At 24.4% G+C, this 19,552-nt stretch overlaps 1 protein-coding gene across 3 annotated transcripts in view; it reads right to left on the reverse strand.

The window, feature by feature from the left end:
• Positions 1-18,490, reverse strand: part of LOC112681873 (calmodulin-binding transcription activator 1) — a 77,567-nt gene extending 59,077 nt beyond the window's left edge. For all 3 annotated transcript variants that reach the window (XM_025552207.1, XM_025552205.1, XM_025552206.1), the window contains exons 1-3: positions 18,126-18,490; positions 9,580-9,725; positions 8,086-8,177 (exon numbers count right to left, since the gene is read on the reverse strand). In XM_025552207.1, coding sequence (XP_025407992.1) covers positions 8,086-8,177; positions 9,580-9,715 — 228 coding nt within the window. In that variant the 5' untranslated portion in view covers positions 9,716-9,725; positions 18,126-18,490. The remainder of the gene's footprint in view (positions 1-8,085; positions 8,178-9,579; positions 9,726-18,125) is intronic.
• Between the last annotated feature and the right edge of the window lie 1,062 nt (positions 18,491-19,552).

The following is a 19,552-nucleotide window of genomic DNA, read 5'->3' on the forward strand; positions in this document are numbered from 1 at the left end:
TACGATTATATATATATGTATTCATGTTTATTTGTGATCCCATTAATCAACGCCTGTCCACCAAACAACAACATTATTCTTGCGTACAGCTCGTTAGATGACTGTTGAATGATATCGGAGGTTAAACATCTACATTTAGCACGGCAAATAAAATAACACATTGAACTTTTACAGGGTGAAATAAAATTATATATTTCTTTACTCTTTTCGCATAGGACAAAACAAAAAAAACGTGTACATTTTTTTTTTACGTATTGTGAACCGTCCCGTGCATGGCCAACATGCTTTTACTACGGTAGGTCATTTAACAGTTCATTTTGACATTTTGAAAAGTATCCAGAGCTGTATAATTGTTTAATATTTCAACGATGTAAAAAATGAATGGCGAATTAAATGTAATACGGAACAAAAAATTATTCAACAATTTTGATAATAAATTATTAAAATCATATTACTTGAAAATTATAGTATTTGATATTTCGAAAAAGTTTAGTTATGTTTTATGCGGTGAATGAGAGAAATATTTTGTGTTTTAAAATAAAAACTTATTACTATATAATGATATGGTATAGAACCTATAGAATCAGCAATGATATAGAATATAAACCATTATGAAAATATCTAGTTCAATAACTTCATGTAACTTCAATTGATAATATGCTATATAATAAACTGTCAATTTTATTAGTTTACTCATGAGCTGCAATTATTCAATGAAATAAATCTCGAAAATAAAGTCGTACATTTTTACAGTAAGTACTATAAACATATTATTTTTGGATATTGAAATGCAAATTCTATGATATGGAAAATATTACACATAATATCAGTTTCTTACGATAAAAAAATATATATATTAGTGATTTTATATTAAGATTAACTACTTTTTTTAACAATTTAGGCATCAGACAAAATTTATTTAAAAAGTTTTATGGCAAGTAAATCATTTCGAATGAAAAAACCATAACTTCTCTGCTTAATCAACATCATAAATTAAAATCAAATTTAAGTTGACAATTAAGATAAAAGTAAGATTTTATTTGAAATACAAATTAAAGAAAAATCATATTTTTATAAAAAGAAATTTGTTATTAATAATAAGTTTATCGAGTTAATAAATTGCACTAATTAGTTATAAAAATGACATGTACCTATGAATATATTAGTTTGAAAATATAATAATATAATGTATTATTGAATAAAATTTAATTTTTTGAAATTTTCTTTGTCTTATTATGGTATTAAATATAAAATAAACTTATAATAAAGTTAAATATTCTTATTAACGAAAACAATTTGGTCAAGTAGTGAATTTTTTTTAATACAATTTGAACCAATACAATATTTCTGAGAAAAAAGAGTTCCTCGAATTAAAATATGAATTTTAATTATTAATAAATTAATAAATGCCTACATTTGTATTTGCAAAAAATTAAAAAAATGATTTCATTTTGAATTTAAAACTTAAAACCTATTAAAAATTTCAAATAAAATACTAATATTACAAAACTAATACCATTCACACATTCTATGATAACATTTGTAGTGGTTAATACATACTTATCACACGCACATAACTATCAAATATTATATGAAGTATTTCACTAGTGTCCAAAAAAATGTTACACTAATTTTTCGTATTCTTGTAAGGCGTGATTTCAGGCAGTACTTAAAAAAAAATTATATATTTACGTGCCTTATATCAATATATGATCTCAAATTAGTTACACCATCTAACAAATTATAATATTTTCGTCCTATCAGTTGAAAAACTACCATTTAGGTTTTAAAACATTCAATATACTTCTAAAAATTTTGTAAATTATAATCCGAGTGAATAAATCTTAATAAACGATACCTAACTGTATACTTAAATGAATGATTTAAACAATTATAAGTTACTTCACAAAAAAAAAAATCACAGTAACAATTTTATATACCTTGAAACTGGAGCTTTAACGTAAATACTAGTGTTCTGAGTAGGTACCTATAGTAGAACTGTTGAAGTATATTCTGAAAGTCAAGTGTGAAATTAAATCTCAAGGTGTAACTTATCTTACTGTTATTTAGTAGCGACGCGTCAAAGGAGACAACAAGACCGTTTCTATGCTATTAAGTTTAGAGAATAAGTCATTGAATTTAATTTTTAACTATGTATCATTGTATAGATATAAGTCGAAAACAATTTTTAATTTTGTTCTAAAAGTAATATATTTTTTTTTTATGTTTTACATTGTAAAATTTACATGTAGTTGCATGATTTGATTTAATTATTCGAAAATAAAATAAATTTGACAATTCCTTAGATAGTGTTTGTGATGGTATATTAAAGAGAGATCAAATACGTGGAACATTGAATAGTACATTGAGCATAACGAACCATTGTCGTTCATAAAAATAAGTAAATAAGTATAACTATTAATTTTATATTTTATTAAGAGAGAAATAGTAATTGTTTGGAATTTTTCTACCTGTTCGATTTATTACTGCTGTAATGCAGTGTCAACTAAGCATAATTTTTTTGTTATAATAAAAATAAAATATAATTTATTATAATTATATGAAATTTATACCTAACATGACTCGTATTATTTTAATAATTTTTATGCACTTTCTTATATTTTTAAAGGTATTTGAAATTTTGAATCAGATTTTAAAAACAATTAGATGCTATAAACGTATCAGATTAGGTTTTTGAAATTAAATTCATTCCTACTAATTTAAGTAATATTAAATTTAATGATCTAACAAAATACATTTTTAATACATTGTAACACTAATGTTACAAGAAAAATTACGTTTAGTAAACTTTAATCAAACTAGTTTTTATGTTATAAATAAGCGAATAATTCATTAAGTTTTTTGCATTTATTAAGTATACTCAAATAAACTACTTCTTTATGAGTTTTTTTTGTTTCACGCTCTTTGTTCTAAAATAGCACGTGCAAAAAAATAAAAGTACCCGGGTTGTTCAAGAGCATTTTCAAAAATCCCATAAGCATGGTAATTAACAAATATAAATAAATTATATTTATTGCGTGTACAGTAATTAGTTAGTTCCTAAGAACAGAGAAAAAAAGAATTTTTATCAAAATAGAGATGGGTATTTAAAATAGTTTTTGATTACGCAGAAAAATAATATACATTTTACATGTGTAAGTATATTTTTGAGCCATTAGATGTTTGATACTTATACTAGTATTTAGTTATGTTCATATTCAATTATACATTGTATTGTATTGTAATAACTTAAGTTTTACTACAGTTACTATATGAGTTATTTTTTTTCATGTTTTAATAAAATATTTAACATTATAAACACTGTTTTACATTAAATTAAATTATATTATATTACGTATACTGTTGAGTAAGTTAAAGACATTGAACAAAATTCATTAAATAGTTAATTTAATTACATAATATTAGTTTAAAATATATATTTATTTAGAAATGTATCAAAATGAAATTGAAATAATTATAGTATTTAATATTTGATTAATAAGTAAATTATTTATAGGGAAAATATGTATCAAGTAAATATGCATACATTTTTAGATATTTTTGGTTATAAACTAAACAAAGTAAAACTGATATTTTAGTATTTGTTTTAAATTTATTATCAATAATAATTAATGAATAAAGTTGATAAAAAAATGTGAAAAACATTAGCCATTGACAGAAAACTATAGTATCAATAATTTTAGAGCATTTTTATGAAATAATGAGAATTAAAAGCAAAATTAAGCAAAAATTTAAAAAATAATAAACTATTCTCATTATAGTATTATAATAGCTTTTTTGTAATAACATGATTGATTTCAATATCAATTGCCATGTGGGCAAATAGGCTCGGTATGAATTCAACCATGAAAAAATAACTGATGACATTGTGTAAAGCATTATTTTTTCGAAACAAGAAAAAATTGATTATATGTATATACCCATGTATAAAATAAATGTATACACCGCCGAGATCGGGGTAACGATAAAAGAGAGGAATGCAAATAAAACTATTTTATTACAATTGTTTTTGAGGGATGTTGTTTCCGAGCTGGTTCCAGCTGGGGAAAAAACAATTTATTCCCCCATATAGGTGCCACATCATGGCTTTCAATCCCTCTAGCGATTTTGATTTCATTTTAAATATTAAGTTTTTATAATATCGATTTAGAGTTGGCTATTAAATATTGTTGACATTCGAAAAGATAGAAATTTGTCCAAATACTGTGTAGATGTTGTGTGTTTATTTATTTTTTAAACAAATGAAATATTTCAATCTTGTGTTAAGAATAAAACTTATATTTAATACACAATCGACAATATGTTATTTGGTTATTTCTATATTTTTATTATATTTCTCATGATATGATCGAACAAAACTAATAATGGACATTATCATATACAAAACACAAATAAAAATACAATCAAAAAAGCAAAATAATGACAAAAACAGTACTTAATGTTTCACGAACAAAATAAATATATAAATGTACGTTAGATTAAATAAAAATCAATAACACTAAACTTAATCCAAGTTTATTTGATGGGAATGTTTCTAATGGATAATATATATACACTTACATATATTTTTTTAATTTCAAAATATTAAAATAAATAAATTAATATCATTATAATAATTTAATGATTAAATATAAACATTAAACATTTAATTGAGTCAAACATGAAAAAATTATTAAATATTACAATTTTTTTAAGATTTATTTTTTCTAATAACTTAGAAATGTTGGATTTATGTAATTTGTTGTATATGTTATGGATGAAAACATAAAGTTGTGTTATTCTGTTATTCATCAAAATATATGGATTATCTCAGGAAATAAAATATATCAATAATTATGAATTATAATGAATAATTTCCTAAATATTATAAAATTACATACACATATATAATGACTAATTTGGATAATTATACGAAGAGAAATTGAAATCTATTTTTTCCATTTTATTATATCTTTCAAATAAAAATAAAAATAACAGTGAAGATTAATGTGCAATAAATGGATAAAAATTAAACTTCATTATTAATTAAGATCTGTATATAAGATTTGAATTACTTAAAAACAAGTTTTAATTATATTATGAATTATAGTAGCTGTAAATACATATAGCTAAATGAAATCGATATGCATGAAATAAATGACCTTCTTTATGTAATTTAACTGTTTTTACATGAAATCTTTGAAGTTTTATTTCATCGTTTAATTTTAATAATGCAGAAATATATAAATATACAATAAATTTTGAAATCATTATCACGTTATTCACGCTGTAATATTAAAATATAGCTATAACATTAATTCTATTGACATAATTGTTAGCTTCGCCATGATAGGTGATTGGAAAAAATCATTAAAAAAAGAAATGAAAGATGGTTCAGCCGAGCAATAGAATTAAATCATATGAATGCACGTCAGCCAAGTCACGGGTGATTTTGTAGAAATGGGAAGGTAGAAGTCTAATAGAGTATGAAATCCGACAAATTTGCCGTTTTATATTCAACCGACGAAATGGCATGTAGGAAAAGTAGGGGGGAAAGGCAGTCCTTTCACATGAATCCCTAGCGGACAGTCCGTACCCAATGACGTCTAAATTGACATTTCACATATGAACAAAACTAGTCTTCACTAGTTTGATATAAATATGTATCAGAACACATTAAAAACCGTTTAGTGTTTATAAAAAATGATACATTGAATTTACAGCTTATTGCTTTCGAAAACTATACAATATTTCTGAAATGGTTTTTATTTTGAATGTTGCTTCATTACAGTTTGTCACAAAAAATATCATATACCTAATAAATAATTTATAAGTTTATTATATATAAGTTATAAATAATTTCAAATGACAAGCATAGTATAACATTAATTATTTATACAATGACAAAATGAATAAAAATAGTTTTATCTTATTTTAAGTATTTTTATCAACGGATATAACATAGTTTTCCAATTTTTTTTATATGTATTTATATAAAAATCAGGCAAACGAGATATTTTTTTTTTATTTACCTCTCCGTATGTCATTCTTATATTCAATATACTAAGAGTTGGTTTCACTAATTATTAAAAATAAAAATAGTAAGACTCTTAATTTTAATTTATTCTTTCTTTACTCTTGTTAATAATTGTGTTTCGTGTAAAAAGTTACTGCATTGATTTTGCGTAACCTTTAGTGGAATAAAAATTAAATGAAGTTATTGAAAATTGATTGATTTATATTTAGTAATCAAATAAAAATGGTAATGAATTTAAAAAAAAAAAAAAAATTAATATTTTCAATAACTAATAAAAGAATTATAAAATGTAGTTGACCGTTTTTTGGAAGAGAAATGATTTGATGACAAAATAATGATCGAAGGACATTTACTCAGCTAATAAGGATGTAATCAAATGAATAAAAAAATCTAGATATTGACTTATATATATTAATTTATATTAGTTCCATATCTCGACTTCATCTCAGAATTTATCTCTAAGCTATAATAGTTATGTGTAGATCTTGCTGGCCCTTAATCTAATTACTATTGTTTACGTAAGTTTTGTAGTATTCATTTTATTTTTATTAAATTAAATTTATAATATTTATATGTTGTTTTGATTATAAAAATACATCGAAGCGAAGAAATAAAATATTATCTACTTAATATCAGACATGCAGTAAAAAGTACAAATATAAATAATATTATCGTAATACGAGTTCCAACAGTTAGTTTTCAACAGTTATATTCCTTTGCTTAAATAAAAATATTAAGTATATTTAAATCTCATAAGAAAGTCGAACAAATTAAACAAAATGTTTGCATTTAATTGAAAATAATTATATAATTTTAAATGCAATCATAATATAATGTAATTTATCGATTAAAAATTGTAAATAAGTTAATTGAAAAATTAAAGAAGATATTACAGGTTTTCAACAAATCAAATAAATTATTGGAGTTGATAATACAATATGAGATTGTTTTTAAAACTCGTGATTTTTTATTGCTAATAAAAGTATTATTATTATTTAAACAACGATTTAATGTTAAGGGCATTATTTTACGATGGTTATATTATTTTTATAGTTCCTGGGTCTGGAAAATAGTACGGCCATTATCATATATATTATACTGAATTAAAATTTAAAGTATTTCTTTTTTCATTTTTTTAATGTATTTTTATTTCTTATAATTTTAATCATATTGTTCCCTTTTTTTTATGAGAATATAACATAAAAAATTTTCATACTCATTAATATCTATTTAGAATTATGAAACGGAATCTACCACAAAACCATTGCCACAATATCACACGATTTAGTAAAGATTTTATGTAAATGTGTGTAAATACATTAATAAATTATCTCATATTAATTTAAAGTTATTAACCTATAAGCAAACCTTTTGGGGTGATTTACTTACAATAATTTAATATTGCAACTATACCTAATTTCATAACAAAATTATTTATGGCAGGTGGTTTTGTATTTTTAAATTTAAGTACTTCAAAGGAGCTCAAGTATTCATTAAATCAATAATGTGATAAATTGTATTTACTAGTCTTCATAAGTTTATTTTTTCTGGTCTAAGTATTCAGCCTACTTACATTCTAGCTCGAAATAAAGTTTTAGATAAATTACATATATTTTAATAATTTGTCGGCCTTTTATGATATACCTTTTATCATATGGTTTTAATTGTTTATGCCTAATTAAAAAATAAGCAATCAACTTCTTGATTTAATTTAATTGTTAACAAAAAATTAATTTATATTTTATTAAAATATTATAAAAAAATTACTTTTGGATACATTTTAAATTAATTATTCAATATTATCTCCATTTTTTCGCTCCTGGGAATATTTTGTAATAGTTTACCTTATATATATATATATATATATTGATACATAGTGGTTAAATGTTATTGGGTATACCGAAAGAAAAAAAAGTTTTTAGTTAATTTAACTTGAATTATAGTTGTTAAATAATTATTTAGAAAACTTTTGAAAAACTAAATGGATTTTGTCGGTGTAATCTTAATATTTCAATGGCAGTTTTATTGTATACTAAAATTTAGCTTACCTCGTTAGTGTTCCAACGATGTCTTTGGACAGGAAAATGTTCAGCACGTGGCAAACTCTCCAAGTTATCTGGCAATTTAATTGGTTCCCCTTCTGAAAATGTAATTAAACGGTCATGGTATAATAAATACTTTATGTTTCTAACCGTTTAATATGTATACGCATAAATGATACAATGCTATTATATGCAATTGTTAATTTAATGAAATAAAACAAATTGAAATCAAAGTTATCTCAAATAAATGTTTGTTACACAATGGATTTGTTCTTATTAACCTGTAACGCAATACTTATATTTAGTTATACTTAAATGGAAAATCACATACATAGGTTGAAGTTTAATAGTTATAGAATAAAAAGTATTTTACAAGTATACTTGTTTTTCATTCAGTGTGCAATTAATTGTATTAGCTACCTATCAGAATTATACAAGAATTATCGTTTGTTGATAATATTTAGAGTTATTTGAAATATGACATAAAGTGTATTATTATTATACATTTTCAATTGAGCTGCTAGGTATTTCAGTAAATAGTAATTAATTTTTTAATTTTGGGTGTGAATTACTCAAAAATTAAGTTAATGAATGTCCTACTTTCATTCAAAAATAAAATCTATGGCGAAGAGTAAATCATATATAGAAAAAATCAAAATTTATAATAGCTCTAATTAATATATTAATTTAACGAGTTATTAAAATTAAGTTATAAAGTTAGATTATGGACATAAACATAATTCGTTTATAATAAATTATATATTCTCGTTAATATGACAATGTAAAATGTAAAACTTAAATTTTTTTTATTATGTCTCATTTCTAAAAAAAAAATATACCTTTATTCTACGTCAAGTGTTTATCATAACAAAACGGGCATTAGGTACAGTTTGAAACACCCATTTTTCATTAAAATTGTTCTCATTTAAAATGACCATGTTTATAAGTATGTTACCAATACACTCGATGTTTATCTATATTGCACTGATGTTTAATAAATCTCAGTGTGAAAAATAAGCTAGATATCTAAATCATGGGCTGCATTTGACAGCTTACGAATTGCATTCGTAAATAACATGGTCGATTATATTTCTACTTTTAACCCCGAAGGGTTTAATGCATTTTACTGTTTAATTTTTTTTTTTTTTAATTTCACTCCATAAACAAATTTAAAAACGATGTATCTATCACTAAAGAAAAATTGGATTACACCATCAATTATAATTACGATTTTATTCAATTATGAAAAATACATTAGCTATCTATTACTATAGCATTTTAATTTCCAACGAATGACAGAAATATACATTTGTGTTATTTTATAATATATTTTAGAAAATTTCAATATTGAGAATTATACATGATTAAATAAAGCGTAATTCAATATAAAATATTAATTAACGATCAAAAACTGTTGAATTTTCACATAAAAATAGTTGAGTAATCATTCATGATAAATAATAAAGTAATAAGTATAAGAATAAAATAATGAATTTTTACTTTGATTTAAAGGAATATGATTATTTGTATGGCCATTATTTTGAAGATGTATCCTCGTGTGGTGTTGTTGACTGTACAATGTGACTGTTTCACCAGGACAATATTCAGCCGCAAACGACTCATTTCTATTAGACATCGTTTAGAAGCTGAAAAAAATAAAATATCATAATAATAGCAATATGATATCTATCAATCTAAATATTATTACGAGATCATGGTGTAAATAGAATGTTCTGGGGCAAATATTTAAACACATCAATTTAACTATAAAAAGTTTTTGTTACGCTTGAACACGATTACGTGTAAGCTAATGTCATAATAACAAATTCATCAAAAATATTCTATATAACAGATATTTTTAATTTTAATTTTTCCTTATAATATTTTCCTTACTTTTAATTTAATTTGATTACATTTAAATAGCACTAAAAAAAAAAAAAAAAAGTGCAGTGGTATTTACTCAAATTGAGACATGATATCAGTACTATTGAATGCAATGTGTAAATACACACGACATAGTAAAATAAGATTAAATTTATGTATGAAATTTGTTCAAAACTCCTAGGAATTTTTCAGCAATCATTCTTATTCCGTAAAAATATCACATAATATGAATTACACACTGACTTAGTAATTTTTCTATTGCCATCAATCATTTTCTTAGGTTCAAATATTTTTGTTTCATGATAACTTTTTGTTTAATAAATATGAATATCTTATCTATGTTAAAAATTAATAGGTAATAAATTCAATATTTTAAAAATTATTGACTAAAAAGTAAACATACCACAGTAATCTAAACTTAAAATATGGTAAAAAAATATCATACTGTTGTGTATGTGAAATTAATTTAAATTTTCTTTTTTTGCATAAAAACTATATAAAATAAATAAGTTTTTTGAGACACGTATAAATTTTATAAGATATATTAAGTTTATAACATAAATATTACATCAATCACATTATTAATAAAAAAAATATTATAATATATTATAACATTACGTTGTACGTATTACATAAAACACATTAAGTTACCCATGGTAACAGAAAAAATAAATACATTTCTCAATAGTTAGTTTCGAATATAACGTATAATAATTATACAAGTTATAAATTATTTATAACTTGTATAACTGGTGGTAAATATAAATAATTTATATTTAGAATTATAATATCCTATAGAGGTTCGATGTTAATTGAAGTATCCAATATCATATTTTTATTTATTAATCTATTTTCAATAAAAAAATTGTATAGTTTTTTGGGGTTATATCAGAAAGTATAATACTATTGTTACCACATCTACAAGCTATTGGTTATGAACTGATGCACGGGTAGTATTTAATTTATTTTAGTAATGCTGATTTTGATAATATTAATAACTATAATAATTGTTTAATGCATTTTAATAAAAGTTGTAATTTAAAACATCAAAATTCTTAATAAACGTATGAAATTCCTTAAATTTTCTTAAAAATCACTTACTTTAAGATAAAATGACTGTCATTGTTTTTCACTTAGAGTATTTTCACAAACAAGATGATTTATAGTGTTTTTTCAGATGTAAAATATAACCAACCTACACTTGTATAGTCCATGTGTGTAAACTGAGAAAATTGTTTTATAATACCTAGTCAGTGACCTGTATATCCGATCCACTAAGCAAACGTTTATTTTGATACACGTATTATATGTTTGAAAAAATATTGTTTTGAGTATAATTATTTCATTGAATATGTGTACCAATCAATTATCGTTAATAATAATTAAAAAAAAGGTAAGAGGTAGGTGTTGTAGTTATAATAAATATTAAGTAAATCAATTAACCATACACAAAATATAGTTAATGGACTTTTGTGAGATTAAAAGTAAAATAAATAAATACAAGTGATATTTTCATATAAAGTTACATGATGCCATATTTATAGGTGATAGGTGATCAAATTATCAAAGTAGGCTCTCACGTCATGTCATTTTTATTCCAGACCGATTTTTTTTATATAATCATACAAAGTAATTAGTTTCTTTGGTTATTAAATTATTTGTTATCCACGTACATAAGAATAAATCTAATTTCAATAGATTTTCAGCAGTGTTTAAGTTATACACCACTTCTATGCTAAAATAATAATAATAATAATGACTGTAGTCTCGCTTTTAAAAAGTACGATATTTGTCAATACCGATACTACATTAAATATAGAGCGATGTGTGTTAATCAAAATACATTTTTTTTTAATTTATATTATTGTAAATAAATTAAATGTAATTTGGCTAAAACTATGCAATAGCATTATTCTTTGGTGCATATTTATATATTACACAATAATAATATAATATTATATATTGCACGAGGTAGAATAGGTATTTGTACCACTAAAATATAATTGATCGCTAAATGTGTGACTCCTGAGTAATGTCACTTATGCATTCTGCTTGGCACCACTTATTTTTTTCACCGACAATATGGTATATGTTGCAACATAGCGTCTCCACATTTTACAAATTTATTTCATTATATAAATAGTTTAATATATTTATATTTATATTATACGAGTATACAGGATGTTTCTGGAATGGATGAAGATACTAGTATACGCGTACTCGCTGTGCTGGCCCAAAGTAGATTTTTTTGAAATTTTTTTTCAACCTCAAAAATCTTGGTTTAAACAATTTATTTTTAGGACATTACCTTAAATGTAAAAATAAACACTTAAGTTGTATTTTTTGGAAAATTCTCATACGAATCAAGACGTTACACTGTTTTTGGGCTTGTCACGCGTTTTTCACGTTCAAGTCGCCAACTAAAAAAAAAAAAAAATCGTGTGACACATCGATTCGTATGAGAACACTTCAAGATAAACGTTGGTGATTTGTTGTCAACTAACACACATAATTAATTAAAATAGCTTTAACAATATCTACTTGTAACAATGATGAAATAATAACAAAATTAGAGTTAATAGAGTTTTAATTTATTATTATGTTTATATTTACAAAAGATATGAATTACCAGCTAGCTTGAATGGTCAGGGATTTTTATATTTTATTATGTATGATCTTCCGGTACTATTAGAGAACGTACCATTGGAAGAACAAGAATCAAAGTGGTTTATATTAAATAGTGTACCTCCTTATCATACAAATGCAGTCCGACAACAAACGCATTATCTTTTCCCAGACAAATTTATAGATAGAGGAGCTGGAAATAATGCTCAATATAGCCCAGACATAACATGACCATCACACAGTCCTGATTTTAACTCATGTGACTATTTCTTATGGGGTTTTATGAAAGAACAAGTTTGTGTCAAAGAAGTAAATAATAGAGATGAACTTTTGATGAGAATTAATAATGTAGCTGATATCATACGATAAACACCAAATGTATTGGAAAAAACTTGGAGTTCATTACATCGTCGTGTGGAAAAGTGCATAGATATATCTAGTCACATTGAACAACTTTTGTAAATAAAAATTGATTTTAAATTTAAAATATATTTAATTATGATTTTTTTATAATGTTAAAGCTGTTTTAATTACTTATGTACGTTAACTGATAACAAAATACTATTACCGCTATTTATCTTGAAGTGTTCTCATACGAATTGATGTGTCACACGATTTTTTTTTTTAGTTGGCGACTTGAGCGTGAAAAACTCGGGACAAGCCCAAAAACAGTATAACGTCTTGATTCGTATGAGAATTTTCCAAAAAATACAACTTAAGTGTTTATTTTTACATTTAAGGTAATGTCCTAAAAATAAATTGAATAAACCAAGATTTTGGAGGTTGAAAAAAAAATATACTTTTGGCCATCTCAGCGAGTACGTGTATACTAGTGTCCTCATTCATTCCAAAAACACCCTGTATATATACACGAAAAATATTAAAATAACAAACAAATAATTACACGAATGTATTTAAAAAAACCAATGTTAATATAAATAATTTAAGTGTAAATGTTAAATATATATATATATAATGTGTTTAATATATAACATGTATTGTTTATGAATATACATTATAATTTTAAAAAGTTAACATAATAATCTTTATATATACATTATTATTTCAATAGAATCAAGTGCATAATATTCACCATATAAAATAATTTTATTGTTTCTAACTACCATCAATCGATAATCAATAAATATCCTTATGAATAACTAGAATGCAATAGATGTATTGTAAATAAACGATGCTGTAGTCACTTATTAACTCTAATTATACTTATCAAAGTTCACTGACTAGTATTGACAAATGTTTTAATGTTTTCTAAGTATATTAAATATATATAAAAATTTTAATATTTGAAATCGGTATCCCTAAATGTAATTTTAATGACATTGAGTATAAAAAGACTTTTATCGCTGATTAGTTTAGAAAATACATTATGTTATTTATATCAAAGAAATATGACTCACTAACATTCAAACTTTTTTAATTATTTGAATTTATTACTCAAAATAACAATTTAAAAAATCATTTTTGTGTATTGATATAAAGTTATTAACATTTAGCACAATGTTTTCATAAAACTTAAATAAATAGTTCTTTGATAGTTATACTAAGCTAGGATGAAAAAAAAAATTGTTTTAATATTAATAAAAGTTACAAATAAGAATTATTTATTCTCTCCTTATTATTTATACAAAAACAAATAGTCATTCTTAAACTAAAATCATAAATTATTTTATAACTGAAATACACAAACTCTGTATAAATAATGTCAATGATTAAATAAAATATTTTTTTTTCTGTGATATATACGTTATTAGTAAGAAAAACGTTAAATAATAATACTTATAGTATACTATATGACAAATTAAGGTAATTTATAATAGTGTATAATTAAATACTTGACGTATTAAAGTGTATTTTAGGGTTTAACAGAACAGATGAAGTTTATTATCCAGTAAATAATTATAAATCAACATAGATTTTAATGGATTCTTTTTGTAAATGATACCTAATCATCTTAATAAATCGTAAGCTTTGTTTTATTTTATATTTTATTTTGGATAGTAATAACAAAAATCCAATAGCTATGTATAAATTCTTCGAAGATTGATAATTTAGAATTAAAGGCTCTGCTTCTCACGATTGTATTATATATATTAGTATATTATATAATTTTTGAAAACATTTTTATAAAGCAACCATATTTTTTTCTTAAATGGATTTTATAATATATAAATAATAGTTTAAACGGCGATGAAAGTGGTAAAAAGTCTCATTATTCTAATTTTCTTAGGGTGATATTTTTTTTTCATACTTGATTATAAAATGTATACACTAATTTTTAGCCTGCAAAAAAATATAGATGACAATGTTTTTCAAATAAGGAAGTATAAATAAATAATTATTTTCTAATTACTATTATTATTATTATTTTACTATAGCTTAAAAACCTCCAGTGAATAGATTTAACAATACTTGTTAATTTATTTAAATTATATGTTGTGGTTAAAATTTTATGTCCCATAAATTTTAAATTAGCTAATAAAGTTTATTGATAGTATTAGGTGATTTGTTCAAAATAAAATGTCTAAAGCTAATAAAACATGTAAAAACATAAATAAAACACCAATAATAATGCCAAACAGTTGCCAAAAAAAAAAAAAAAAAACATAAAATTGATTATTTAAGTACCTAGACTGTATTTATATTCTATTTATCATTAATAACATAAAAACGATGATTTTATTTTGAAAGAAAAAATAAGATTCTAACCAATTCATTACTAATAAAAAAATACAGATAAAAAAATTCAACATTTTATCAATTGCTTGGAAAGTAAAGCAGTGCTTATTATTTATTTTAATTATAGTTAGAAACTCAGTTAGATAAGATCAAATATTTTTAATATTAACTACTGCTGATAATATAATACAAAACTATAATTTAAGTATAAATATAAGTATTTAAATTGAACTAATAAAGTATAAAATTAAACGGTAATTTACTTATAATTATTCTTGTAATTTAATATTTTTATTCATAAAATTAAATACTTGATTGAAATTGAAATTATATAAAATTAAGTAAAAATACTATAATATACTTTTTAGTTTTTTTTCAATTACTTTTTTTTTAAAATAGTTAAACCATTTATAGATATTTAATAAAATGTTATGACAAAAATTATGTGTACCAGTAATAATTATAGATATAATTAAATATAAAATGTATATTAATATATTATATTTAATTTTATAAACTTTTAGAAATTAAAATTAAACATATTTCTTAGTTAAAATTAATAAGAACAATGAGTGAATACGAAAAAAAAATGTGTATAACTAAAAAAAAAAAATGTATTATATTTTTTCTTTATGTAACACCCGTTTGCTACTTTTTCACACTTATCTTAGTATGTTCAAATTCGAATATATTTTATTATTATTCGTATATTATTAGAGTATAAATAATTATGGAATTTACATATTTATTTATTTTACATGTAAAATCAACTAAGTTAGAGATATAAATCCACTTCATAGAATAATGAAACCATGTATAAAAAATTATTTTGCATATTTTTACATATTTCTAAGTTTATTTTATAAAATAAATATTTAACTTCTTATTATTTTATAATACTATAAATCTACGTGATTATGGAATTGTAAAAAAGTTATATTTTATATAGTTTGAAACATAAATATAATATTAGCAATATATAAATTTCATAAATTACACAATGCCAATACATAATATTGTAGATTAATAATTTAAAACACATATTTCGTTGTACAATACTGTCTCTTATAAAAAAAAAATCTAGTATCTAACAATTTAAAGGTAATTTAAATGTTTATAGAAAATGATACAAACTAAACTATATATATTTATGTGGTAAAAAATTATATCAGTGTATCTTATAATCCAAACCATGTTTAAAAATTGAGCATGTCAACAATAAATACAACGATCATAAATTAATATCATATAGCTTAACTTCTAATTATTTATGTGTATCGAATAACAATTGAATGCCAGATAATTTAAGACATAAATAAAAATCCGTATATAAGGCCTTTGAGTATAGTTGTTTTTTAAGAAATTAATATTTTAAACAAAATATACGCATTTTAAAAACAAATTTTTCTATAATAGACTGAAAAATTATTTTAATATCATAATGATGTCATCTCAATCACAAGTACATCATAATTACTGTTAAAACTTAATATTAAATTTATCAATAGTTTCACATTTTTAAACACCTTTTTGAGAATTATTAAATTCTGAAAGCAGTCTTATCTGAAACTTTATGAAACCCAATACAACTTTAATAAACAACTATTGTTTGTAATAGCATAAAATTATTTGATATCAGTAACATAGAACCTATATAACTAAAAAGTTAAAAGAACTTCCAAAGTGGAATTAAAACTGACGAGTTCCAAGGTAAAACTTTTTAATCAATTACGATAAATAATATAATCTACCTTATTACAAAATTTGTGATATCATATAGAACTACAAACATTTTGATTAAAATCCATACAATGGTTGAAACTTTATACTTTAATATGTGTTTTTCAAAAGTTCTTTCATGTAATTTAAAAGCTTAATTTATAAGTGAAATTTTCAGCAAAAAAATACTGATGAATAGAACAAACAACAATGAAAGTTAACGTTATTCTTTTTATTTGAGGCTTATGGACCAATATTGATCAATATTGTCGCTAACTTATTTTTTTTTTTTTTTTTTTTTTATATGTATTTAGCCTTTGAATGGAAAGCCTTACAGACGAATATTTTTTAAAGCATATGTACTCATACATTTATGAGTTAACATACAAAACTTGAATAGATATTCTTCTTTTTGAAGTTCCAATCCATTTCGGATGTTGTAAATCATATTGAATGCTGCTTCTCTTTCTAACGACGAACGAAGTAATTCATTTATTGTTGCACTAAACCAGTGTCAGAGATTTTTCGACCAAGATCTCCTTTGTCTACCAACACTTCTCTTGCTTTCTATGGCATGGTATATAATGAACCCAGGTACATAACATGCAATACATATGCCATCAATAATGTAAAAATGTTCAGCAATTAGAGCGCTAATATAGTATGCAATAGTGATTATGAATCTAATGGCATGTTACAATCATATTCACCATAAATTGCAATCAGAGTGATACTTAAATAAGTAATGAACAAAAGTATATGTATGTACAATTATCATTAGATGGAATAAAGCCAAATCAGATGTTGAACATTACGGGCAGCATTGTGTTGGTGGAGCAAAGGAAGGTAAGTATAATTTTTTGAAAGAAAATCACAAATAAAATATTTACGAAATGATTGATAGGATCGTTATTATTATCATTGTCCCCACGGCCAAGTCAAATCTAAATAATCAGTTATTATTACTATTAATGTAGGAAAAATGTAACGGATCGACCGGATTTATTAACATTAAAACAATCCGGAATTCCGTTTGCGCACGAGTGACTTGAAAATAATCGTCGGCCCGGCCGGACGCTAATTGTCAACGTATAACACTATTATTGTGAACACGTACGTACCGTGAACCGCAGTAGTCTATGATCCGCTTCAGTCCGTTACGTCCGATTGAGCGAGGATTGGTGGAAAAAAGAAAACGTTGTCGTTGAACTTGGTCGACGCGAGAAGAAATCCGCGTGCCGTGGCCACCGTGCGAAAAACGAAATATAACGGTTAACGGGGAAAAAATTGGTGAAGGTACAACCCGAAGATGTCGGCCCCGGCCACAGCTACGGTGGTGTTACCGATGTGCAGGGCGACGGTATCAACGGCATGTTGTGCGTGTCCGTCACGCGGCGGCAGACCGATTGGTGAACAAAGGTGCGGTGACGAACGCAAGTGTGTCGGGCGGCGCGGCGTGACCGACTGGCGTGTGCATGGATGCACGATGTGGCCTTTGCCACGAAACGGTCGTCGGTCGGTCCCTGTCGGTGTCAGCGGCCGGCGGCGTCGTCGTCGTCGGCAGCGGTTGCGTCCCACCCCCATCGTCCCGACCCCGTAGTCGGCGCCGCGCGGATACGGTCGCACGCGCGCGCACAACTCTTAAGCACACCCGGCGGTGCCGTAAAGAATCTCTTCGGCGTATATCATTTTTTACAGCGGACCACCCGGAGACGCGCGTCTAACCGCAAAAGGTGCCATCGGTGCGAACTTACGTGTACGTACTACTATCTCGATACGCTCGCGATCACCGTTTGCGGCGGCCCTTTATTGTTTGTATTAATTTTGTTTTTTTTTTTTTTTTTTACTGTCAACATTTTGACGTTCCTCTTACGTATGGTTTTGACGCAATCGTCGCGCCAAGACGTAAGTGCTCAATGCTTCGCTACGGCACTTTTTTTATCGCTATACTTTCACCTTTAACAAAACGACCCAAGACACGTTCGTTCTGAAGTTATGCAAGATTATAACGAAAATCAATTGTTTTTAACAGTTTTATCTAAACAATTTTATGGAACTACGATGCGTTGAATTTCCAACGAATATAATAATTTCAATCTCTGTGCAGATGTTGAAACCATAAAAACATTTTGAACTCAAATCATATACTTTTACTATACACGAATATTCAGTTAGCGGTTAGAACAATCCATCGAGTAATTATAAGAAAAAAGTTAAACACAAATTAAATGTCTTTATCTTTCACCCCTCAACCATTTTTTTTTTATTTACGGTAAACCTAAGTATACTAACGAGTTCATGAACACGTTACTAATTAATATAACGTGTTTTTGCTACCTACACTTCGGAATGGATTGACGCTGTTAATCCTGTAACATTTTTAATAAGGTTATAATAATTTTTAAATCTTTATTACTTTAAATTACGTATTTAAAACGTTCTTATAATACATTATAAATTAAATTAATTTTTTTTTTTTTTTTGGTTTATGAATGAAGTATTTTAAATGCTATGGTATAATAAAAAGTATAATTATTTACTACTACAC

This window comes from Sipha flava, unplaced genomic scaffold (assembly GCF_003268045.1).
Source record: "Sipha flava isolate LNK unplaced genomic scaffold, YSA_version1 198_pilon_pilon, whole genome shotgun sequence".
Lineage (NCBI taxonomy): Eukaryota > Metazoa > Arthropoda > Insecta > Hemiptera > Aphididae > Sipha > Sipha flava.